Source organism: Epinephelus lanceolatus, chromosome 2 (assembly GCF_041903045.1).
Source record: "Epinephelus lanceolatus isolate andai-2023 chromosome 2, ASM4190304v1, whole genome shotgun sequence".
Lineage (NCBI taxonomy): Eukaryota > Metazoa > Chordata > Actinopteri > Perciformes > Serranidae > Epinephelus > Epinephelus lanceolatus.
This window is the reverse complement of record NC_135735.1, coordinates 14,682,359-14,707,652: the sequence shown is the minus strand read 5'-3', so window position 1 is coordinate 14,707,652 and position 25,294 is coordinate 14,682,359. Positions and strand designations below refer to the sequence as shown.

Here is a 25,294-nt window from a genome sequence, read left to right as displayed (position 1 = left end):
ACTTGCCAGGAAGGTCGAAAATAGTAAGAAACAGGAACACAAACTTTCCACTTTTTTGTGGTTGCATAAAAAGTAAAATTAGAATCACTGAAGTTTTTATTAGCTGTGTTTACAACTAACTGCAAAGCCCACATGGACTTCAGACACTGATCTATACTTAGATTTGTAACAATGTCAATATAATCAAGAGTGACTATCCCTTTCTATTGAAACAAAAACTACCACTAATCTTGGAGATGTGGGGATTTAAATAGCTTCCTGTGATTAGTGTTGCAGTCAACGCCTGATAAAATCCATGTCCATTCTACTCTGACTTTATTCCAATTGCTGCCTTTGTGATTAATGTGGAACTTCCCCGCTTCCAAGACCCCACTGCATGGCAGTGTTGAGCAATAATGCTTTATAGATCAACACCTCAGCTTCAGATTACATGCTGTGAAGAACAACTGCCAGACTTTGATCTCAGGAGATTTTACAACCACTAGGTTTAAAAATTAAAAAGTTTATTTGTTCAAATAAACTGCCTGACAAATTAAAAAGGGTTTACAAAACAAAGATAAAAGAGCTATGTAGTATATATAAACAAACAAACAAAAAAAAAAAAAAACAGTGGACACATGGAGATATGAAGTAATTGTGTTTTTAAAACAAAACAAAAGGTCATTGGCAAATGGGCTGAATGTGGAAGTGTGTTAGCATGACTTCTACAAAAGCTCTAGGCGTTCCGATCGATGCGGACGTCCACCTCTCGGCCGTTGATCTTGGTTCCATTCATCATCCTGCAGGCTTTCTCAGCACTCTCCGGAGAGTCGAATCTCACTGTTCCACAGCCCTTGGACTTTCCATTCTCCATTTTGATCTCTGCGAACATTACCTGGCCTGCAGTCGAGAAAAATATGCAAAGAATGCAGTCTGAAACCACGATGTTTCACAAAGCTTTCATCCGTGTTAAACCTGGCAGTCAGGCAGAGACCAGTCATGATAAAATGTTAAAAAGAAGTTAAGTAAAAAGGAGTGAATTCATACAAGACAAAAGACATACCGCAGTGACTGAACTTCTCTTTCAGCTTCTGCCAGGTCAGATCATAGGACAGCTGCAACACACAGATATATACTTCAGTCAATATATCTGAGGCTGGGCAAAACCCGTACATACACGAGAACATCAATAAAGCATGTAGTACAAATACATCATAAAAAAAGTGTCAGACAGTCAAAACCTTCCTGTAAAGTACAGCATCAGTTAACTCATCTAAACACACCAATCATCAACTACTCATTTACAGCATCATTACCATTTATATTAATGTATGGTAAGCATGAGTTCTTTCCCATTAAAACCTTCATCAATACTGGGGCATCAACGCATAGAGAAAATGTATTTATCAATGAAATAGTAATTAAATAAGTGGAGAGGTCTTTGAGATGGCTCTCTAACTCCAATCCTATTTAACAGGCTCCTGATTCTCTATACCGGCAAACTGCTCTCGTATCTAAGCCACACTTACATTTCGCACAAAGATCTGACAGCCTGCTTTGGACCCAGAGCCTCTGTCAGACATGCCTCCACCTCCATAGCCACCAAAGCCACGGTTCATGTCCATTCCTGACATCCCCATACGGTCAAATCCGGAGCCCATCCGGTCCATCGACATATTCCCCATTCCACCACCTGCAATTAACACACACACACCCACACACATACTCATTAACTGAAAGGGCAACTCAACCTAGTGTACTGTGTATTTTAATACCTGCATACTGAAACTGCCATAAACTAAACACTACTCTGATGCCTTTCACAATCTTGCAAATAGCTTTTCATTTGTTACATAAACACTGTAAAACTTTATAGGTATTCAGTCACTTCAGAACATGAGTCATAGCAGAGAGGCCAATGTCGCTGTGACATTGTTTGTGTAGGAAAAGCAGACTTAAGATCTGCACTTATTCTTAGTCACCAACCAACTCCACATGGAAAAGAGAATCAATAAAAATTATGTAAATTATCTTGTGAATACAAAATACAAAGTTTCTCTAACACTCTGACATTTTGCATTTTGTGTTCAACTCCATGGGCCCCATTTTAATCACGCAACAACCAGTGCAATGCGATGGGGTTTGAACACATGAACTGTACAAGTATCTCCGAGTGCACTTGCTCTTTTGGTTCATGTATGTGCAGCAGTGCAAAGTGCAATATGGCTGGCTGAAGTGGAATAAAAATTGAAGGGTGTGGTGATAAATAAGGACACACTTAGCCAATTACATTACTGTTCTAGCTGCTCTGAAACAAGTATGCCAATCACAATGAGGTACGACAACAACAGCTCAATAAACGGCAGTGGCATGAAATGAACACACAGCACCACAGGTCTGCAGCCAAAGGCAGATGGTTTGAGTATTTTAATTTCAATCATCCTGGATCTCACGCCATAAATGGTCACATTATATCATATGTGACAAAAGAGCATTTGCACAAACTGCTACTTTGACTTAATAAGACAGTTTGATTGATGAGCTGCTACAATGCAATGTACCAAGTTCTAATGGACCAGTGTGATGTGTGTAGTTATGTATGGGGTTATTCTGTTATCCTGGTGTGATTTGCACCTGAGTGATGTGAACTGTGGATAGCCGTGCATAATGGCAGCAATAATAACAGTGCTGTTTGTGCTGGCTGTTGTGCCTCAATGAGAATAGGGCCCCTATGTGTCCAAATAAATAAAATGTTCTACTTTCAGATCATCATAAAAATAGGTTAAGGTGCTGACACACCAAACCGACATCAAAGAACTAGCGGCGACGAAAGCCAAATGTTGCGTCGTCTACGTCACCTTGTGTCAGTTGCATTTGAACACACTACAAAGACTACATCTGACGGCCAAGTAGCAACGTACATTCTGCGCCTGCGTGAGAAAGAGTGGAATGAGAGAGTGGTACATCCTGTCAGCCGAGGGGTTTTCTCTGTGCAGCCGAGCACTGCAGCACCTCCACGGACTATTACATCCAGACGGTCCCAGTGTTTCCTCCACAGGCTCCACTTCACTCAGCTGCCCGACAAACCCGCTGCTTCTTCCCACTTTAACCTGAATAACAAACTGGGGCTCTGTGCTCTGGTTGGATCCAAACGGAGAGCCGGGGCTAGCTGGGAAGCTAGCGGAGGCTAACTGGCTGTGCTTCGTTCCGGTCACGCTGCGGCTAACGCTCTGCTAGCCTCACAGCTAGCCCCGGTTTGTTATTCAGGTTAAATTGGGAAGAAGCAGGGGGTCTGTGGGCAGCTGAGTGAAGTGGAGCCTAAGGAGGAAGCACCGGTTAGCCCCGGTTTCACTACAGGCAGATTCACTCGCTACAGGGGCGAGGAAATAAAACCTGAACAGCTAATCAGAGTGATCTCTCTCACCGACAAGCTCCGCCGCCGATTCAACATGCTCAATCGGCCAAAAAGCCGCCGACGCAGGACACACTGCAAAAAATAGGGCAACAGACACTAACCGACGGCCCGACTTTGGTCGATGGCCAACCGTCGGCTTGGTGTGTCAGGGCCTTTAAATAAAGCCAACCAAATATCTCTGATAAAGGGGAAGAAACTTATGTTGGCACAGATGAAGTCCAAATGGGAATTCACATATTTTCTTTCACACAAGAAGAAGTGTTTAGTTAAGGTAGTGATCTACAAAAGAAATAACATCCATCTCAAAAAGCGGCACATTGGCTGAAATTTAAAGAAAAATTAGAGGCTAAACATGCGAGTTATATACCATGTTTGTATCAGGAGAACTGTGAAATGTCCAGAGAATCCAATGCATACTCAGATCAAAAGCCAAAAGGGGTTTTCAAGTTCCTCACTCTTGAGTCACAACATGCACATTACATTCTTTGTCATGCACTGTCTGTCTGGCTGCACACAACCATTAATGACACAATTTAAAATGTATGCATCATGCACCAGTTCTCAGGGACTTCATGTTTTGTTTTAGGACAACACATGAACAGAACCAGCGCTTGCACTGAGGTAATTTGATTGACAGATAGTCGCTCCAGCTAGTGGGCTTCCTACACAAATTCTCATTCCCTCTTTTACATGATTGACTGTCAAAAGACTATAAAATGCTAATGGCTAATAACTCTCTAATGTCAACAGTAATAAAGTGTTCTGGGGCTCTGCTAGCGAGCTAACTGTATCTTACAAGTGCCTCCAAAGCTAATGTGTATCTACAGTAAAGGGGAAGAACTGTTATGTAACAGATTTGGAAAAATTGTGGATGGAATATCTCATGTACCTAATCCAGTCCCCATGTGCCCCATGCCACCACTGCCCATGCCTCCACCAAAACCTCCACCTACAAAAGAGAATGCAAGTCGGTGCAGATTAGATGAGACCATACACCAATCTCACATCAGCAAAAACAGAAACACTCAACAATCCCTAATCCCTGAACACCATCATAACCAAACTACACAGAGGAACTGACATAACCTCCATTGTGTCTGCAGTATCAAAGCATCACTTACCCATTCCTCCAAAAGAATCACCAAATCCTCGATTCATCGGCATGTCACTGTGGCCAAAGTCTCGATCCATTCCACCCATTCCTGACCGGTACATGTCTGAACACGGGAGAAAAAAACAAAGGAGCCATTAACACAAGGAGCATCTCAATGTTAACAGTGCAACATCCTGGAACTGAATCTCATTTCTGCCCAGTAGGAGTGAATGAGCTCACTTACCTCCCATCCTGCCACCTGGCGCCATGTCTCTCCCCCCAAAGCCACCCATGTTGCCCATGCTTTCCATGCCCCCGAAGCCACCACCACCACTCATTCCTGTCAGAGGCAGCATCAAGTTTGACATTGCTCTTTCCTTTCCTCCACAAAAAGCTGACAACGGTCTTAAACAGGAAAAACTTATCAGTAGCATAAACCTTACCTCCTCCGAGTCTGTTCATTCCACCATAACCTTGAGCATCCATACCTATGGCAAAAGAGTCAGTCAGGGTGTGCCAAAGCACATACTGTATCTAGGGTAGTAATACCCTATGGCTATATATCCGTGGAAAGGTAATGTGTGTAGCCTGATTTTCAAACACTGTACAAAGGTGCTTTTTTTACTCAATGTCAGTCACATCCTAACACCTAGTAGTATTTCAGCTGGTAGGAGCTCTGCTTGTCTTATCACTTTAACCCATATTGAGGCTGCTGCAGGGTCAAAAGATGAGCCATGAAAATGTCAGCCAGGACTTTATGGATGAGTGGTTTACACATTAACCATGTTTGTTAGTCTGCTGGCATATTAATTATCACATGAAGATGCTGAAAGCTGTTTATTAAAGCTGCCTTGTGGTGCTAATGTGTTGGGCAGCTAGTGGCGATGCATCTGATTCTCTCTGATAAGCATTCCTCTGGAGAGACGGACACAGGATATGATGTGCTGTCTGTACGATGCGTGAGCATTTTTGCCTAAACATAACTGCAAATATCTAAGAGGTGACTGACCTCCATGCCCCATGGAGCCCATGCCTCCTCCGCCACTCAGACGGTTGGCATTTATAGGCTGCCCTCCTGGCCCCAGTCCCATGCCAATACCACCGAGACCTCCTACACACAAAATACAGAAGAAACCAGAACAAAGTTTGATCTATGCAAGTCACTAGCATGAACACAGTGGGTTAAATAACAAAAGAATTTACACAAGGCTAAATCAATTATCAATAATTCTTGTGATTACAACATTCATTGAGAATTGTGTGTACTTAATACAACGAAATGTGCAGAGACATATCTTTACATGATCCTTTCCTGCATCAGCAATGCACCAACTCTCAAGAAAGAAGGATGTACTGCTCAGGGCATATTTAACATCAAAGGTACAAAGACATTGCCGCTGGGTAGAACAGGAGGTATTTATTCACCAGTGTGTCATATTGTTTAATATTCCCACATCCTATTTTGCTGCAGTGAGTCTTAAGTTTCACTGCAGATATCAGACCTCTGTCCATTCTGTTAATAAACAAGCTTAACACAAAATGGGAACCTGGTACAATGCAACCTGACTGACAGGTCTTTAAATACAAGGACTTCACGAGACAACTACTGCTACTACTACAAAGCAATTTCTGTTATTAAATGCTATTAAAAAGAAGCTTTTTGGGGGAAATTTGACCTACAAAGAAACACATTATAAAATGCTTAAACAAACAATAACAACCTGCCCCTTAAGATAACTGCTGAAGAATTGCTTTGCATACAAGTTTTTGAATACTTAACTGCAGGGGCAACTGCTACTTCATTTTATCATGTCTCTAAGAGTGAAGCAGCATGCAGATGACAGATAACATCAACAGGCCAACAGCCATCTTCCTTCCTTCATTAGCATACTGCTTGAGCAACATATCCAGGCTTTTCTAACAGTAAAATATCCATTTGTTCTTGGAGGGCATCATACCTCTTACACTGACAACGTTAGTGCTATACACTATTCACTGAGCTTATTACTATGGATATGAGTTTGATATCAATGACTGACAGGGAGATAATAGTGTACTCACGTGGTAACTGAGGTGATTTTTCTGCTTGACGGAAATCATCAGGGGGAACAGATTTCTCATCCTATAAAACCAGACAATGTATGTTAAAATTTGTTTTCACATCCACTGCACATCTTGAGTTAGATATGACTATAAATAACATACCATTTTGACATGCATCTGTCTGTCGAATAGCATCTGTCCGTTGAACATGGCTGAGTCCAGAGTCAAGGAGAAAGTCACGTTAAAATTGTAAAGCATTACTTTGTACTATTTTTCTATTTTAGTGTTTAATACAAAAGGATACATATGGCCTGCACAGCCTCCAATGGCTGCTCAAAAGTCACTGTTCCCATCCCGCGGCTCTTGCCGTCTTTATCCTCCTTTACATCTGCTCGTTTCACTGCACCTGCCATGCCAAACACCTCCTTCAGCTTCTTCCAGCCCACCTTGAAATCCAGCTGTAAAACAACAGAGACTGAGTATTTATAATCAAAATCAACAATCATCATTAGCCAGATTTGAACATTCTTTTATTACAATGTCCTCACATTGGCCACAAACACTGTGGTGCCCAGTCGTCCAGCCTGCAGTGCATGGATGACCTCAGGTGGGATGTTGGGGTTGTTGGCAATGGAGGGTGGGATGTTCATCCCGCCAGGCCCCATGTCCTGCCCACGACCTCCCTGTTGTCCTCCTCCCATGCGCTGCAGCACACGTCGAGCATGTTCCCCATCAGGGTCCTAAGAAGAAAATACATTACCATTACCACTGACCACTTTAAAAAAAACCTACAGAGAAGCCACAAGCAAAGTCAAAGAAACGCATTATTAGTTAACTGTTACTGGTATACTATGCAGCATCGTCGCTTTGTAATCATGCTCGCCGTTGAAAGTCAAAGTAAAAGCCAACCCCAAAGTCACTATCATTTGGCATTTTGCCTCCTATGTTTCCTTATTTCAGTGCGGTGTGAACTGGATGAGTGCTGCTAATGGTTTGGCACCTGATCGCTACCTTTTTGAAAAGCCAAGACCTCACCTGTGGGGATACACACCCATATGTGCCCCCAGCGCAGAAAATTGGAAATACAAGCAGAGGGAAGAGTCTTTGCAGAAAAATAAGCCGACAAACACTTCTAGATGAACAAAAGTGATGGCTGAGAGGGATAATGTCAGTATGAGTCTATACAATATTTTTTTAGGGAAACCCTGCATAGTTTATCTTTAAAAAAGGTCTAAATGTACAATCATCTGTCACTGGAAAGTATTTTGTCTTAAAGCTACATGATGACAAATGTTTGCTGGCGGATTATTTATTTTTTGAAATCTGAACCACCATAAAAGTAAGACAATAATGCTGAAAAATGACACTTTACATCTGCCACTACTCTGAAAAAAAAAACGCATTTAATATCATGAAAAACCCAAGCCCAAACAAGATGTTCTAGAGACAACAATATAACATGAAAGTTCCGCTGTTATCATTAAAGCATAATTTGCTCTCACCTCCTTTATGTTGAGAGGCCGTCCACTCAGGTCATGCTTATTCATAGTTTCTATTGCCTTCTTGACAAACTCATCATCTTTGAACTCCACCACACTGTTGAATCAAAAAAAACAGAGGCACCAGATGAGTACATGTAAGTGCAAGATTTAAAATAAAAGATCTACGTTTGAGAAAGTACGATGGTGTCTTACCCACAACCCTTAGCAGGGAGCATCATTGAGTTCAGGTAGCACGTTGAGGGAGTGAACAAAATACAGTTAAAATCAAGACAAAGCAGTTAAACATTATAAATCTAACTAACATGCTTTTTTTCTGTAATGTATGTGAGCCTTATTTTGCCCACTGGCTTGAGCCAGCAGATTTTTGGTTGTGTTTAGTCTATTGCAAAGATTAAAAGGCTAATAAGAGCATAGTCTTTACCATTATCTGAAGCATTGTTGACAATAATACTTATATATAATAATGGTTTCTATTTGTCCTTTAAGTTTGAGTGATAACATTTAGCACTAACAGATACCGTTGCATTGTAGTTTACCTGAAACATTTTAAGATTTTGAACTGGACAGAAATACTTAGGTAGAAAATTAGAAAAAAAAGCATTAACAAATTTATTTAGTACATTGTTTAGGATTGAACAGTTTTACCACTGCAAAAAATAAATATAGCGTGGTCCACATTTACATCTATAGTATTCATTTTTGCCATTTAATATAGAAACATAAAAAACATTACAAGATCGGGAACTGTTTTTTTTTTCCTTTGAAGAGAGAGCTGTGCCATGTAACAGAATTGTAAAATAAGATTTTGAGACATGAGGGTCAATCAATGAGACAAATCACACAACCCACATTTCCCTTTGGAAAATGGCCAAACAAACAAACTTTTACACCAATTGAAATGACAACAACAAAAGCAAAAGTGCACTCTTAAATGAGTTCATTAGGCTACTTTTCCAAAAATCAACAGGACATCTCCCTTTCAAATGAATATCAATCATTAGCCATCTATCAGGCTCTAAACACAACCCACAGTATCTCCAGTTCAGTAACTTAGTAAGACCCAAAGGATCAGAGCCTAAAAGAGCACTTGATTAATGAGAGCCTGCTGAGGGCATTTAAAACCTCGTGCAGCAAGTTGGCTACATCACTTACCCTTGACTTTCCTTCTGCATCCTTAAAGAGCTCCACGTATGTAACCTCACCAACTACATGAGACATACAAAGGAAAAATACCAAAAGAACAAAGGAATTTAAGTCACCAAATCTTCAAGTTGCCGTTGGCCTTGGCAATGCCGCTACAGATGGAGATGTCCCATTAATGATCAACAGTCAGCCCAGACCAACATCCCACCAGACAACACCATGCCTTTCTGGGCAGTGACTGAGACACCCAAAGGCCACGGCCAGAGAGAAACACAGCTACATTAAACCTGGGAAATTCAAAAGACTTCAACATTATCAGTTTGTCAACAGATTCCATTCATGGCAGTGTAGAGTTTTAAGCTATCCTTTGACCTTTCAAAAGGCTTCTTGACACCCCCATAAATCAGAAAGTAAAACATTACAATATTTTCATTCACATAATCAAGATTCACCTTGCAACAGATGCAACAAAATCATTCAACAATCAATTCTACTACTGGTCTGAGGTTACATTTTGGAGCTGACAATGCCATAAAACAAGTGACAATGTAACTAAGTGCATCTTCCTTTTCCCACAGACATATCAGCCCAAACTAAATTGGTGTCCATCCAGAAAATTTATTGAATCTCCAATAACCTAATATCACACTATGTTGGTTCCCTAGTATCTGCGCTAATTACATCCAGAGAAAGCTACAAACTAATTGACTACTTCTAGAAGCAGGATGCGGCATCTGGTAATAAAGGGAAAAAGGGGTCAAGAACTTCTGATCAGCTGAGGAGAAAGAGAGAAGGGGAGACACCATCCCCATCACTGGGGACTTTACCTTTCTCACGCATTAGATCTTTAATTGCCTGCCACTTCATATCATAGGGGATATTGCTGATGAACACCCGGTTCCTGTGTGAACCCTTCTTGTCTCCACCATGTTTGTCTTTGAAGGGGTGGTAGCGGTTTCCTCTTCTGCTACCAGAGGACTTCTCTTTAGCGTCATGCTTTTCTTTGGGGGGCTTAGGTTCTTCAGCATCCCTACAAAATGCATAGAGCTACAAGTCAGAGAACAGCATCTCAAAATCACTGTAGTCTGTACATAAAAAGGATAGTTTTGATTTCTTTAACTGGGGCTGTACTTATCAAGAGTCATTATTGTTATTTCAGCGACCTAAGTAAAAGTCCCACCTAAAACAATCAATATCAGTTTAAGTGTACGCTATATTGAGAACATTTTCAAAGCTTTACCTTTCCGTCAGACACAGATTTTCGACAGCAAGCTGTTCTTTAACATCGCTTAACACAGGAGCTGCAGGTCCACAGCTGCCTCCAGATTTTTTGTGTGTGCGTTACTCTGTAACTTTAGCATTTAAAGTGGTTTGGGTTTACCAAAGTCACACAATAAAACAAAATGCACTAACTTATTGCAGCAGCTGTTGACCAGCAGCTACCGTGTTCAGTGAGATTAAACTGAAAAACTTCTAACTCTGACGGTGGGAAAAAAAAACTCCGGCAAAATGTAAGGTTATTGTACCAAAACTAAGCACAAGAAATCGGATACTTCATGTGGTGAAGATGTGGCTTTACGAGCTCAAATTACACATAAGCTAATGTTTTCAAGACCTCGTATTTTTACATTTTTAGACACTTTATCTGCTATAAAATGTGCCATCTGGCGAGGTGTGTGTTTGGCAGATAAAATACTTGTGTAGCGTACTTCATTAACACCGAGTTGAGAGTTGGCCAGCAGTGCTAACGTTACACCGCGGAGCCATTTGCAGCTAACTTCACGATACACGTTATTGTTAGCTTGGCACAATGAAACGTGAATACCTTTGCTAGCGCCTGCTGTTAATGCACTGTGATACAATGTATAGGCTGTTTGATTTATCCAACTAGCTGAGGGATAACTTTAAGTTTATTCTGACCATTTAAACAACACCAACAGCTACATATTAGAATTTTATTAGCGTTAGCAGACAACCGGGATTAGCACCTAGAAACGTTATGGGTTGGCCCATTGCACCGGGATTCATTTTTATCATTTTGTGACGTGTGTCTCTCCGATTAGAAAGTACATAGCCTAGCATACTTTTGGTGTCAGGTTTGCTTCAAACCCATTAACTTATACATATATCGCACAGTTACTTAAGATTAAATTACAACGTTTGATAACAGAGGCTTCTTTAGCTAACAATAGCTAGCATCACAGGACTCCATTTTAGCTAAACTAGCTAACGGCTGCACAGACGGGGCGGACAGAACAATGCATCAGTTTCACTCACGTTTTCACGCCGTTAGGTGTTTCTATAACGTCGGATGTCTCCTCAGGTTCGGGCTTGACGGGTTCAGTAGATTCCTCTTGCTTTGGTTCCTCGTCAAGAATTTCCACATCTGCCATGTTGAGGTTTGTTTGCCCCGCACAACGCAAGATGCCCCTGTCGCTACGCAGTTCAAAATGTGGTGTGAGATTTGCGCCTCCAACGCGAGATTTGGGAGCTGTTGCTAGGCAGCGTGGGTGAGTAGAATATAATAGGCATTGGAGTCAATGGGATTGGGATATAAGCACAAATAAAAAGGGAATATTTGAAAAGACTGTGCACATTATTGTTCTGAATTAAGTACACAGTTTCGGGGGTCAGCAAAGGAATAACAGAGTGAGTTAATGTGAGCAGTGAGTGACCCCTTTTAATGGAAGCATGTATTTTTTAACAGGACCCAAGCCCCAGAAAGCCAAATAAAGAGCAGTTAGATCCACGCACAAGACAAGACACAGCCTGGACATCTTCTGAGAAGTAAGTCCCTGAATGCTTTGCAAATGTTATGCTAATTATATAGTGCAGAATAAGCCAAGCTAATTCATCATTCCTGAAACTATTGATTGATGCATTTTTACTCAACCAGGGGAATAATTTCATTTTCTTTATACAGTATGCTTTAACATTTGTAGAGGATCTGCTCAGCAGGTCTGTGTGGATCCCACTGTCAAAACAAACCACACCAATTCAAAAGCTTACTTTTTAATATCCCATAACACTGACTGTACTCTTAAAGAAAACTTGGACTAGTTCCTAACTGTTAGAAAGTGTTTTTTTAAGATATGAGGGCAAAAACTTTTATTTTTTACCTTAATTACCAAGCCACAGTTTTCTCCTGCACAGTTGGTATCATGTAGACATTTAACACATTTACATTTGAGCAATGACTCAAAGCAAGTCATTAACAGCTAGGCCATTTTAAAGCAACTCTGGGGGATACTGTCCCATTTACAACCAGTTCACACAACATCTGCATACTCCCAAATAGTGATTTTATGTGTGTCAGAATCATCAAAACATGTACAGATGTTTGCTCTGTTATGTAGGGCTGGGTATTAGTACTCGATACCTTTAAAGTATTGACTGAAAAATCCGGTACCAAGTAGTATCGAAACACCTCCAGTCAAACAATACCTGCATTCAAATCTTTTTGTCCCCAGATCTAGAAAAAAAAGACTTTTCTATTTGTAATCGTTTCCCACAAGTATTATTTGATTTAATGCAACATATGATTGGCCCACTACAGTCTGTGGTGCGGTGATGTATTTGACAGAGTTGGCAGTTCAACGTGCCGAGATGCCACCAAAACATTTTAAAGGACAGCTATACTACACGCCTGTGATGTCTGGTGGTTTTAAGCAACTGAATGCTTACATTGACATGATAGGTATTGAAAAAAAAATAAATAAAAAAAGGTATCAAATGAAGTATTGTATTAGTATCACTTTTAGGGGACTTTTTTTGGTACTGGTATGTTAATTTGTGAAACAACAGCTCAAACGTTTGGTGGAAGTGTCTGATTCCTATACTGACATTTTTGAATTGGCTGATTAGGCTTCTTCATGGTACAGTCCCAAACTCAACAATTGGTGCAACATCTCTCCGGACAGTATAATTCAGGAAGTGATACCACTGCTCAGGCGTGATGAGGGACAGATTGCCCAAACTTTTAATTACAACCATAGATCAGGTTGACCCATAAATAGCAGGAAAGTTAACCTTTAACATATGTAGCGGTACATGTAATATTCTGTAAATGTAAAACCAGGTCAATAAACTTATATTATATTATATTTCCTTGATTTTATTGACACTTGGATTTTAAAGCTTCCATTCTCACTTTCTGAGTATCACTGACAACAATCTAAAGTATGTCAGCACATCTGTAGATTTTTATTTCTTTGTAGAAACCAAAGTAAGCCTCTGGATGTAATTTCTCACAGTCAAAGAAAGACCTATTTGTAATGGCTTTCTTGGAAACACTCCAGACTAAAATATTTTTCCACTTCAAGAAACATCAAATTGTCTTTTCAACAAAACAAACTGATGCAAAAAGTTACTGTATCATTTCAAGCAACACTTTGGGAATTACATGGTAGCTAACCAGAACTGCAACTAATTACAACATTAAATTTATTGTTTATTTATGGTGTGAATGGCACAAAAAAAGCACAATGGCTATTGCAAGCTTACCTAGGACCATGAGCTTATCTCAGACCACATTAAGAAATTTTTTAAGAACATTTTTGCGGTCAGTTTTTAATGGCTTTATTGGCAACTTCAGCAGTACTTCTCATGTCTTGTACACTACAGTGTGCACTGTCACCTTGGCAGTATGTCTTTGATAATAATATTGCAGATTAATATATTTATTTTATTCCATTTAAATGAATATCTAACTTACAATGGACCATGTAAATTTAATTAAGTCGTGGGCCCCAGGAGGATTAGTAATTGCAGCAATCAAGCTAATGGGGAGGCCTAATAAAGTATTTAAATCTTTGCAACTTCACTGCATCTGTCCTCGTACTTTCCTGTACAGATTGTATTATCACGCGAGGGTGTGGTGTAGAGTTCAATAACATTGAAGGGGATACAGTCAGAGCAGTTCATAGAATCATAAAATTGTGACCTGTTGTCTGGTTGAGATAAAATTCTAACAATCTTTATCCTTGTCCAGTAGACGCTGAGTAGTATTTTACATGTAATATGCTCATGCAACAGGTTCAGATAGTCTCAAGAGTTCCTCTTTCAGAACCAAAAGACAGTGGTGCCCCAGAAACTCTGCATATGGGTGGTCAGATGGGACCACTGAAAATCTTGGGGTGGCACGCCAGAACCAAAAATCATGAGTAAATTTCAGATATTCAATTTAACTGTTGTCATATATACTATATTGCTAATTATCTAATGTGCAAACACTAATACTAATACCAGTAAAGTTAACATTTTGAGTTCCACAACAATCCTGCTATGTGTCTATACATGTTAGGCGATTTAATGTTCTTCAAATAGGCTGGTTGTTCTTTTCCTTAAAGAGACGAAAAATGCAACTTTAATTTGTTGGAGTACATTTATCGTAAGGAACAAAGCATTTCCTGGGAACAAGCCCTGCGGTTAACCACAGAACCCATTTTCATTCAGATATCTTGATGTGAAAGTTTAAGGGACCCTGTTAAAAATGGCCATGCCAGTTGTTTCCTCACCAAAATTTAGCCTACATTTGGAGTGTTATTTAGTCCCCTAAGTGACAAACTATGCTGGCATGGTTGGTACCAATGGGTGCCTTAGGTTGTCTAGTTTCACAGGACACCACTACCTTTGCATTAGCTTAAACATTAGGTCATTGGATTGTTGGTCACTGATTGTAAATACACTCTCCAGCGAAAGTGAAAGTAAAATCCAACCATGGATTCACTCTTATTTGGCTTTTTAGATCACTACATGTGTTTTTATCAGGCGCAGTGTCTCTTGGATGCCTGCAGCTCACGTTCTCGCTACCTTTTTAAAAAGCCCCAACCTCACCTGCGTGCTGTGGGGGTACACACTCATAAACAACCCGAGTGTAGACAATAGAAGCAAATAAGAAAATTCAGGCAGAGTCCCTGCAGAAAAATACAATGCAAAATCCTGCATAGTATATCTTTATGTCTTGGGGACGCCATTGCCAAAAGCCATAAGAAAAAACACATTTGCTGGTACTGACTGTTGACAGATATGCTAAAGACCATTCAGAAGCTAATTTTCTAATATGAGTCATTGAACTTCTGTTCACATGAATAGACCTGTGAAGCCCTCCCTGACAGCAACTTCACTGTAATGGATTGTTAATGATGACACACAGTTCCCACTGCCTGTTACTTGACCCCGTCACCGATGACCACACACTCCTGCGCTGTGACGTGAGAGTTTTCCAGTTTGACCTTGTCTTTTAAACTGACGAGGGCGATGAAATGTCTAACGATTTCATTGTCAGTACAGTGTGACATCTCCTCATCTAATTTGCACGAACTGTCCTTGAAATAAATGGGAGATAAAAATGAGTAGCTGACTCCGTCGACAAATCACACAGTGGTGCCACACTACCTATTTCCACCCCAAATACAACCGAGCATTAACAGCACAGCAAGACTACAAAATGCCACTGCCCCAAGAAAAAAAAGGACAGTTCAAAAGACACTGCAGAGGCATAAAACTTTGAAGTGAAAGTAAATGCGAGGGATGTTATTCACTTCTCTGTTTAGATTCTCTCAGGGATTTTTTCTGCTGTTGACCAAAAAAGAAAAATGGAGCTCTCTGTACCACTTCTAAGCCATGAATTATTGCACATCACACAGCAGTGATGACCATCTCCCTCATGGCATGCCTTATCCTTAGATCCGAGTCACTGCACCACTGTGACAAAAACTACATTGCTGATATGAATTTGCCCTGCATAACAACGAAACAGATGGCCAGACGCTTCACTGCTGCATTCTGTTACAGTGGGCAATCAGATGACCTGCTGTCTGTTTTCCTATACAATACTGCTTTTCATTTACTACAGTAAATACAGGTCTCGTCTCCTCCACCGTGTCCAGGCAGCTTGCATTTGTAAGCCTTTTAAGCAGAGCGGCTAATTCAATTTGCCCACAGCAAACTGCAGCAATTAAAAACACATCATCAAACCAGGCTTGGAGGATAATGCTGTGTTGTACCGAAAATACCTTTGCAGCAGCATTTACCGGCCAGGAGCAGTGAGAGGCAGCATTTCTCCTGTTGGCTAAGCCATGATATTCCTGTCACATTTTGGTGGAGTCATTTTTAGAAAAGCCAAATAAGCCAGGGGAGGGGAGAATGAAGAGAGAAGAAAAAGAAGAGGCGGATTGCTTGTTTATGCTGCTGCATCCATCCTGGTGTTGCTGAGGGTGGGTGGGTAGGGGGGGATGTTGTGAATGACTGAGGCAGCAGAGCAGCTGAGTGAGACTAACAAGTGGTTGCCATGCAGCAGGAGCAAGCGTGCGTGCTTCTGGAGGGAGAGATAGAGAAACAGAATGATAATGAGTAGGAGGCAGCAAGTAAGGGAGCATGAGGAGAGGAGCTGTATCTCTGAGAGGAGACACATATCATAGCTCGATCCAGCCTCTCCCTCGCTCCTGCGTTTCTCTCTTTATCTCCAGCTTTGTGTTTAGATGAGACGTTAGCCTAGCACAGCCAGTATGTCAGCCACGGACGGATTAATGGATATGTGTCCGAGGGCTCCAAGGAAGAGGAGTTGTTCGGAAGGCACAGCAGCAACAGGTCTGTGAGGATGGAACGATAATGACGGTGAGATGCCTTCTTTTTTTCCTCCTCAGACGTCCTCACTAGAGAATCTGTCAATGCAGTCTCTGTCTTTCACCCTACCTCACTCCCTCCCTCTCTCCTCTCTCTCTCAGCATGCATACTTGTGCAGTGTCCTTCTCATCATTCTACTTCCTTCTCCCTTGTCTGTCTTTTCCCAATTCTCTGTGTTCATTCCCTTGTCCCTGTCTGTATGTACCCTCCCTCTCTCATCTAACCCCCCCCCCCTTCCTTCCCCTCACTCAAGCCACCTGCTGCTTGTGTTCATGTGAAAGATTAAGGAGGAAAAGAATGACAGAAGCAGACTTCCACTTGTGTGACCACACCAATTTTGTGATTATGTTTGGTCAATCGCCATCGCTTTCTTGTCTAATGGAATTATGCTGTCTGGCAGGCATCTGCTCGCACGCAACAGGTAGAGATCCCTCTCCTCTAAACCAAACATGCATAACATCACATCTTCATGAGATGTGACGTTTTCATTGATACCTTACCGCTTTGTCTATGTTTAACAGCTGGCTAGGCACTGCGACACACTGTAATTCTAACCCGACTTAAAGGAATGTAGCCGTGGTATTCGCTCGTATTACTGAGCCCATTTTCCTGCAGTCTCTTCTGTTCATGTTTGCTTTTTGTAATTTTCTGCAAAATTCCCAGAGGAGCAGAGTGAGAGAGAGAGAGAGATCGAAGTCTCCGGGCATCTGTTTGATACCACATTCAAAAGAGGCTATTTATAGATACCTGTAACCCTCCACGTTTCATGGTCAGCTCATTTAATTGTGGAATTTCTGTATTCTCTCTTTTCCCACATCTGTTATTTCTCACAGCCTACACAGTGTATGCATTAAGTGTGATCACATTTAAATGGGCTGATCAAATGGATCCTCTCTGCACAAGAGACAAGGCAGCACTAATCTGAAGCCATCATGTAATGTCTGTCCAGGTAACATGCAGGCTTCTAAACGCCTGACCCTATCAGAGGAGAGATGAGGCACCTAGATGTTGGTTTACCATGTGTAGCGTCCACTACAACCACTCCCTTGCTGCCATGAGCGGAAACGACATGATGGCGCACTCTCTGACTCTGGAGCAGAAGACAGCGTTTGCCTTCGTGGGGATGCTACTGGTGTTCCTGGGGCTGCTGATAGTAAGGTGTTTCAGGATCCTGTTGGACCCCTACAGCAGTATGCCCTCCTCCAACTGGGCTGATGGCATCGAGGGGCTGGAGAAAGGGACGTTTGAGTACGCCCTCACTTAACACAGGGACACGCACATCCATAGATGTCCTCGTAAACAGAAATGCCTATAGACACATGTACATACACATGGACACGGATACACTTGCACACATGCAAACACACACAGCAGCCACAGCCCTGCACAACCATTGCACCTGACACACCATTAAGACATCTCTCTGTGACGGACCGAACTAAGAGACTGAAGCTGTGTATGTTGTTCAATGTGTGTGCACTTTTAGTTCAGAGCCAGTGTGGAGTGTCTCTACTGTATGTGACTACATGTCTGTTGTTGTGCGTGTCTGAGCGAGTGTGATGCAGATGCTGTGTCATATTCTTTGCCCTTCTGCCAGGGGGTTTGCATTTCAGCTCATTGATTTACACAGAAATGGCTGAAGCTCCCTTTAACCCATACCTACAAGCTGAATGTCTGTAGATGATAAGAGGTTGATGCTCGTGGGACAGGGTGGGGAATTAAGAGTGCAGTGGGATTATTCAGATGTAGTTTGAAGACTCAGGGACAAGAATCCTTATGTGAACTCAGAGCGGGAAACAGTGGTTGCACCTCTGCACAGCAGAGCTGTTCTGCACAGGAATGTATAGGGTTGGATACAGGGTATTATGTGAAGCTAGTGCTTTGTGGACTAATCAAATCCAATCTGTTGGTGATCCAATGGAGTGATGCTGCTGCTGCTGCTACTGCTGCTGCTGCTGCTGCTGTGTGTACGGATTGGTCCTGTCCGTGGCATCATGCAATGAAAGGCAACTGAACAAACTGTGATTTACATTATGGTGTTACTGTTTCTAAATGATGCAAAAACAACTCTCAGAGTTTGTACTGCTGCTGTCTTTGAGTGATGGTATTCTGTATGTCGCCACAATTACACGTCTGAGTGAAAGAAACTGTTTACTTTTGACGGTATGTCTGCAAAGACATATGATGATGTTGATTTTTGGACTGTCAGCTGTTCGTCTGTCAAGCGTTCTGTCTAAAGGTTGGCTGATGCGATCAAGCCAAAGAACATTTAAGGGAAATGAGGATTGGAAACTAGGAAGGACTCTCCTGCTCGGCGCTGCTAGTTTTCTAATGACAAGGATAAACTCTCACTACCTGTCTGCAGAGGAAAAGGTCACATGGAAAACAGGGGTGGGATGTCTGTCAGCACTGGACGTGAACATCTTTTTCCTCCTATTCTCAGCCATCCTCACCCTTTCTCACCTGCTCTCCTCCCTCCAGACGGAGGAAGACAGGACAGTCCTAAACAGAGATTCTGTATTATGGCAGACTGGTCAAAGTCTTGAGTGTTTCTTTGCTAATTTCTACGGTCTACGGTTTCTCCTTAGTGCTGTGAATCTGCCTTACTGTGACCTTCAATGGGTTTATGTGCCTTCATCTAGATACATTAGAGCACCTGTTTGTGTGTCTGTGTGCGTGTGCATGTGTGTGTGCGTGCGTGCGCGTGTGGCATATCATGATGACAGATAGTGCGTCTCCTGACCTGTTGCTTGCTCAGCTGGTGGTAGAGATTTCTCATTGATATAGATTTGATTCAACGATGTGAAATAAATAGAATTTCTTCAATTTAATATACTGTTGGTCAAATCTTTGCTTTTAGGGTCTCTTTTTGCAATCTGTGGTGCACATCAAATATAAAATAAGGTTTCTGAGGTCAGTTTTATAAATAGGTATGATACTTTTTGTGACAATCTTGGTTACAGGACATAGCAGAGACTAAAAGTTCTGCCTTTTTGTCTTGTCTGCTTCTAAACTGACAGCAGTTGTAAGAGCATCGCTGCGGCAACAGACAGAGAGGCAGCAAGAGGTTACATGAGGGCAAGAAAAAGAGGTGATCAAAATTTCAATAACCCTTGTAGGAATACATTCTCATACAGGAACTTGTGTGTCTGTATGTTCATGCATGGTCTAGAGAGAGCGACACACACAGGCATCCATCGACAGTCTTGTTGCCATAAGGCAGGTCTTGTTCTGTAGAGTCGTATAGCCTCTTCTCCTGTGACCACTTCACACTCAGAGGCCAGGCCACCATGTGCACCTCCCTCGGCACTCGTCACTCATCGGGAATGCAATCATTATTGCGCCATTGTCTCTGTCACCTGTGTGACATCCTTATCTGAAATCCATTTTTAGTGGAAAAAAACACTGCCTTTTCCTCCTTGGCCTACAAGCCCACTAACCTTAGAGGAAGGACTAACTTAACTAGTAGCAAGGGTTATAAATCTATCAAATTTTAACAAATGTCTGCTCTTAGTGTGTCATATGTTGTCTAAAATTACTTTCCCTTCTTTGATTGGAACAAAGATAGAGACAGCTATCCTGATCTTTGCATAACAGGAAAATAATTATGAGGAAATATATATTTTATATAACAGGGCCTGCAGTTACAGTGACAGCCCCTTACATTCTTCTGCACACAATAACAAATAAATATCTGGACTCTGAAATAATCATAATGAAATATTCATCTGTTGTTGATTTCCTTCTTTTAAAGACATATAAGTAGTTATGACACTAATGTCACACAGAATCATTGATATATAAGACCAATGAGTCAGCTGAATAGTGAACCTTACCTTTTGCTGATTATCAATCAGTTTATTACTCGTGGTCTTCGGACTTCACAAGCTATGTCCTTGATTATTTGTGATAAGACCAGGAGATACAATAGCCTTTATATTACTGACACTATCCAAACAGCTCTGTTATATACAATTAATGCTACTTTTAGTACCTTAATTTGTAAAACTAGCTTGAGGCAGTCAGGTCAGTAAAGTGGTGAATACTGTAGCCACATGCTTTTTTTATTAATATTGTTATTATTAGTAAAAATGCTATATTTTATCCTGTAGTCTTTATGTAACTTAAGTTTTGATTCACATAGTAGAAAAAACTTCTTAACCCTCCTCAAATACCTGCACTGGAAGCCTGGTGTTCTGAAATGAGTCGGACGCCAACTTGAAATCTTAAAGGGACAGTTCAACCCCCCCCCCCAAAAAAAATCTTTTTCCTTTTACCTCTAGTTCTATTTATCGGTCTACATTGTGTTGGTGTGAGTTGCTGAATGTTGGAGATATCGGCCATAGAGATGTCTACCTTCTCTCTAATATAATGGAACTAGATGGCACTTAGTTTGTGGTGCTCACCTTGCCAAAAAACTACATTTAAAACATTAAGTAATGTCTCTTTCCAGAAATCATGTCCTGGTTACTCTAGATGATCCACAGACCTTGTTGTGCACAGGTTCATGCAGGAACTATTTTTAATTTCTGCAGAACTACACCCACCATCTGTATCACTGCACAGAAGGAAGCGTGCATCAACTCTGGCTGAGAGGCTCGTGCTCTAGACAGCATGAGATGTAAACATTAATGGCGTCCTCATCGGCTGAGCTGTAATGTTAACTGGTTCAGTGGTGATAGGTGAGCTACCACTAAAAGCACACTTCCTTCTGAGTAGTGATACGGTTGCTGGTTGCAACACGGCCTCATTCTGAAGTTGGTGAATACCAGCACTTGGGCAGTGACTTGCGGTGTTAGACACTGACGAAAAAAGGCGTCCTTTGACACCAGCATGATACGTGGCTGGTCGCCATTCTTGTGTAAAGGTGCCCGGCCTATCAGGGGGAAACACGGCCAGACAACAACACAAGTTATGGGGGTGAAAGTCTGATAATAAACATAACCATGTGCTTTTGTTTCTTAAACCCAACCATGTGCGTGTGTTGTTGAAGGAAAAAAATGTCATGATGTAGTGTGTTTGGAGACTGTATGCAAACAGTACATTTCCTGTGAAAACGCAAGTGTGTTTTGAAAACACACAATGCACATAACAGGCTGAAGTTGACAGGGGGTCCCAGAACATCAACAACCAACACACCCAGGGTACCTTGCATGTCATATGTTGGCCTGGAAAGTCCATGACTGAACATCGTTAAGTGACAAGGTTGGGGTGGAAATGTGTTGCAGGGTGCAGTGCAATAAAAACAAAATTGTTCCTATGTGAAACTACTCACAACAAGGTCTGTGGATATTGAGTGACCAGGTTATAATTTCTGGAAAGGACATTGTTGTTGAGTTTTTCAACTTTTTTTTTCTTTACGCTTTGAGTACCACAAGCCGAGTGCCATCTTATTCCATAATATATATCCAGAGCAGGCAGACATCTCTATGGCCGATATCTCCAGCACTTGAAATCGCACACCAAAACAATCTAGATTGTTAAATAGCAATATGTAAATATGTTAATATATATTTTTGATTTGGGTGTGAACTATCCCTTTTTAAGTCAGATCTGAGTGAAGGCTGTGTTGGATTTTAGACTTTACCACGTTGAACACCACTAAAGGCCTGTGTGGATGGACAGGTCAATGATTACCCACCATGAGATATACTAATGTTCATATCAGTTATTAATGATTATAAAGCTATTACGTTTAATATTTGACTTTTAATTGACTTAAAACTTAACTGTACTAATATGTTCAGTTATTGGATATCCCTTCGCTGGTTATTTGCAGGTTTCTTGTAAAAAATATTTAAAAAGAAATGTTATTAGAAAATCAATTGTTAACAAAGTGGGACCACCTCAGCCAGTTTTTTGTTTAGTTGGCGTATGAGAAAATTACATACAGCAGAGTCTTTACATTTTCTGAAATTTGATATTCATGATTATGTAAAGAATTCAGCACACATTCAATACATAAACATTTACATTAAACATTAATTCAGTACACAAACATTGTATATAACATTCCGAAGAGTGTCTCTGACAGAGCAGGCCCCAGTCCAGCAACTCTGACAGTCCAGTCTTGATTTGGTCTATGCAGGATTATCATAGCAGCTGTTAACTCACCACCCACAGATCCCTCTTGTCAGATCTCTCTTTCTACCTTAAAGTGGCTTTTGAAGATTTTAGTCCTGGTTGATTTGGCGACACCTGTAGTTACTGGTGATAACAGCAAATGCAGTTTAATGCCACAGGTCACAGAGTTCTGGGGTCAGCAAAACAAACTATTCTTTTAATTAAGAAGTCAGGCAATAATTGGCCTTTTTCTATCATTCTGTGAGCAACAGTGATCTGATTTCACGCTTCATACAGCATGAATCAGGCAGCAGGGCACAGTGAGAGGAGTGGGTTACCACGCTGAGTTGGAGGGGGCTAACCTGTCGCCTGCAGGCAAGGATGTAGGTTTCACTTCAACATTGGGAGGGAGACATATGAAACTAGGGGTTTGAGGTCCTCTACCATGAAATTTGGAGCATCCAACATTTAATTTCCTGCATTCTGGTGAATTTTTCTGCATCAGTTTATGGTACAAATGTCTTTAATTTCGTCAAAATAAAAGTTCTTTGCTTGTTTCATGTTTTTATAGACAGAGACAAATGCAGACATTCTAAATATTAAGGAAGACGTGTCCCCTGCATCCCTACAAAATCTATGTCTATGCCTGCATCTCCTCATTTAGCAGCTCACAGTGGCTGCTCCTTCTTCTTCCATTACTCCCTGCAATATTTCAACCTGATCCGCTGTCACAAGAAGCCGAAAATGACTGTTGTCTTTGTTTCGTAGATGCATTTTTGATGAATGATGGCGGTAAATGCAAAGCTCGCTGAAAAACACATTGCATTTTCTGTGACCTTCATAATAAAAGTCAACTCAAGTTTCTCCGGTTAAATGATTTTAATGTAAAGCTGCAGGAAATGTTGGTTAACAGCATTTTTTTATGCACCGACTGTCACCCACTTCATAATACTGTAAATATATAAATGTTACAATGCTTTCATCAGTGGGCCATAGGCTCAGTCACCATTGTGTTACCTTAGTCAGCAAGAGATAATGACTAAGTAGATGTTTATTTAAATGAAAATCGTTGAGATTATTGCTTTATATCTGATTGATCATCTCAATGTATAATTAGCAGGCCTATGCGGACTGGAGTGGCCTATATACTGTATAACTGAGATGAAAAATACCCATCCTTTTATTTGTTACTTTGGCTCTTAATCACTTTTTTCATATTGCAGTGAGCAGAGTGAGGTTTGATAAATCCTGCAGAGGGCCTTTTTCCCCGACTCTTTTGAGCCCTTTGGACTTTAACTGGAGTGCAGTTTCCCTTGTTCTGTTCAAATTGGAGCATATGCACCTGCTGCCATGCATTCACCATATAGGCTCAACAGTTCTCAGGGGAGCACTGCATACTCTGAATTTACTCAAGCACAGCAGACAAAAATCTAGCAGCCCTGATCATAAAAAAAAGGAATCACCTTAGTCTCAAGTCCAGACTGTGGGAGAGTCAGCAGGGCCCGAGGATCCTAAACTGCACTGCAGTGGGGCATGAGACAAGACTTTGCTCTGTTTTAAACTCAAAATAATCCCTGACAGCTAACGTGTAGTAGCAGAAAATACATTTACTCAAGTGCTGCACTTAAGTACAATTCTGAGGTGTTTGTTCTTTACTTAAGTATTTCCTGTTACTTTATACTTCTCCATTACCATGCAGAGGAAAATGTTGTACTTTATACTAGCTTTACTTATTAGTTACTTTGCAGTAATGCATGCAATATTCTGAATTGAACTTAAGATAAAACTTAACAGGGGTTAAATACACATGTCACTCAGCCGATAAAGTAACTAAAATTAGCTCCACCTTTATCACCTTCAACATTAACATGATGTAAACATTATTGCATCAATAATCGTAATCTGTTCATATAATATGTATTATTCTGAAATTCACCATGCCTACTTTTGCTTATATTTTGATGCCAATACTTTTGTACTTTTACTTAAGTAAAAATTTAAATGCATGATTTTTATTCATAACAGAGTATTTCTACTTTTTTAAGTACAAAATTCAAGTACTTCTTGTATCTCTGCGAACATGCAACACAAACCTGAGCATTAGTATCACCATTAGCAGTTAAAATAACCTGTTGCAGTCTGATTAAGACAGAGAAGTGAGACAGACGTGAAGACAAGAGCTGTACATTACGTCCCATGTGGAAATTTTTCTTTCCTCGGCGTGACTCAGTCAGTGTCATTCTTGTAGAAAATCTCAACTGCATTGGAGTCACCGTGTTTGGGATCTGATAAGCATTGTGAAATTGATTGCCTCCTTTCAATCTGCACATAAAAACACGTGCTGGTGTGTTTTTCTCAGCCTGAAATACAGCCAAGGTCAGATTTGGAGTCATTAGCCTGCCTTTCACTGTGTGCATAAATCACCGTGGT

The 25,294-nt window shown here is 40.9% G+C and overlaps 2 protein-coding genes across 3 annotated transcripts; one reads left to right on the top strand and one right to left on the bottom strand.

The window, feature by feature from the left end:
* Positions 1–482: 482 nt before the first annotated feature.
* Positions 483–11,641, bottom strand: myef2 (myelin expression factor 2). The gene is made up of 17 exons (XM_033616486.2): positions 11,453–11,641; positions 10,003–10,205; positions 9,185–9,237; positions 8,225–8,232; positions 8,033–8,126; positions 7,079–7,270; positions 6,835–6,988; positions 6,693–6,742; positions 6,549–6,609; positions 5,497–5,598; positions 4,931–4,975; positions 4,732–4,827; positions 4,516–4,611; positions 4,284–4,343; positions 1,509–1,672; positions 1,043–1,094; positions 483–879 (listed from the first exon to the last, which is right to left on the bottom strand). The coding sequence occupies exons 1-17, from the start codon at positions 11,566–11,568 to the stop codon at positions 716–718; spliced, it is 1,710 nt and encodes a 569-aa protein (XP_033472377.1). The 5' UTR covers positions 11,569–11,641; the 3' UTR covers positions 483–715.
* A 4,760-nt stretch (positions 11,642–16,401) lies between these two features.
* Positions 16,402–19,632, top strand: ctxn2 (cortexin 2). Of its 2 annotated transcripts, none has more exons than XM_033616717.2 (2): positions 16,402–16,792; positions 17,751–19,632. In XM_033616717.2, exon 2 carries the CDS (start codon positions 17,820–17,822, stop codon positions 18,063–18,065), a length of 246 nt encoding a protein of 81 aa, XP_033472608.1. In that variant the 5' UTR covers positions 16,402–16,792; positions 17,751–17,819; the 3' UTR covers positions 18,066–19,632. The 2 variants fall into 2 exon arrangements, with proteins under 2 accessions (XP_033472608.1, XP_033472662.1); XM_033616771.2 differs by lacking the exon at positions 16,402–16,792 and adding an exon at positions 16,809–17,222.
* The last annotated feature ends 5,662 nt before the right edge of the window (positions 19,633–25,294 follow it).

Coding starts and splice junctions, on each gene's coding strand:
- myef2 (XM_033616486.2), bottom strand. CDS start 11,568: ATGGCAGATGTGGAAATTCTTGACGAGGAACCAAAGCAAGAGGAATCT. Junction 7,271..8,032: donor GGCCTCTCAACATAAAGGAG/GTGAGAGCAAAT, acceptor TTTTCTTCTTAG/GACCCTGATGGGGAACATGC. Junction 4,344..4,515: donor TGATTCTTTTGGAGGAATGG/GTAAGTGATGCT, acceptor TCTCTTTTGTAG/GTGGAGGTTTTGGTGGAGGC.
- ctxn2 (XM_033616717.2), top strand. CDS start 17,820: ATGTGTAGCGTCCACTACAACCACTCCCTTGCTGCCATGAGCGGAAAC.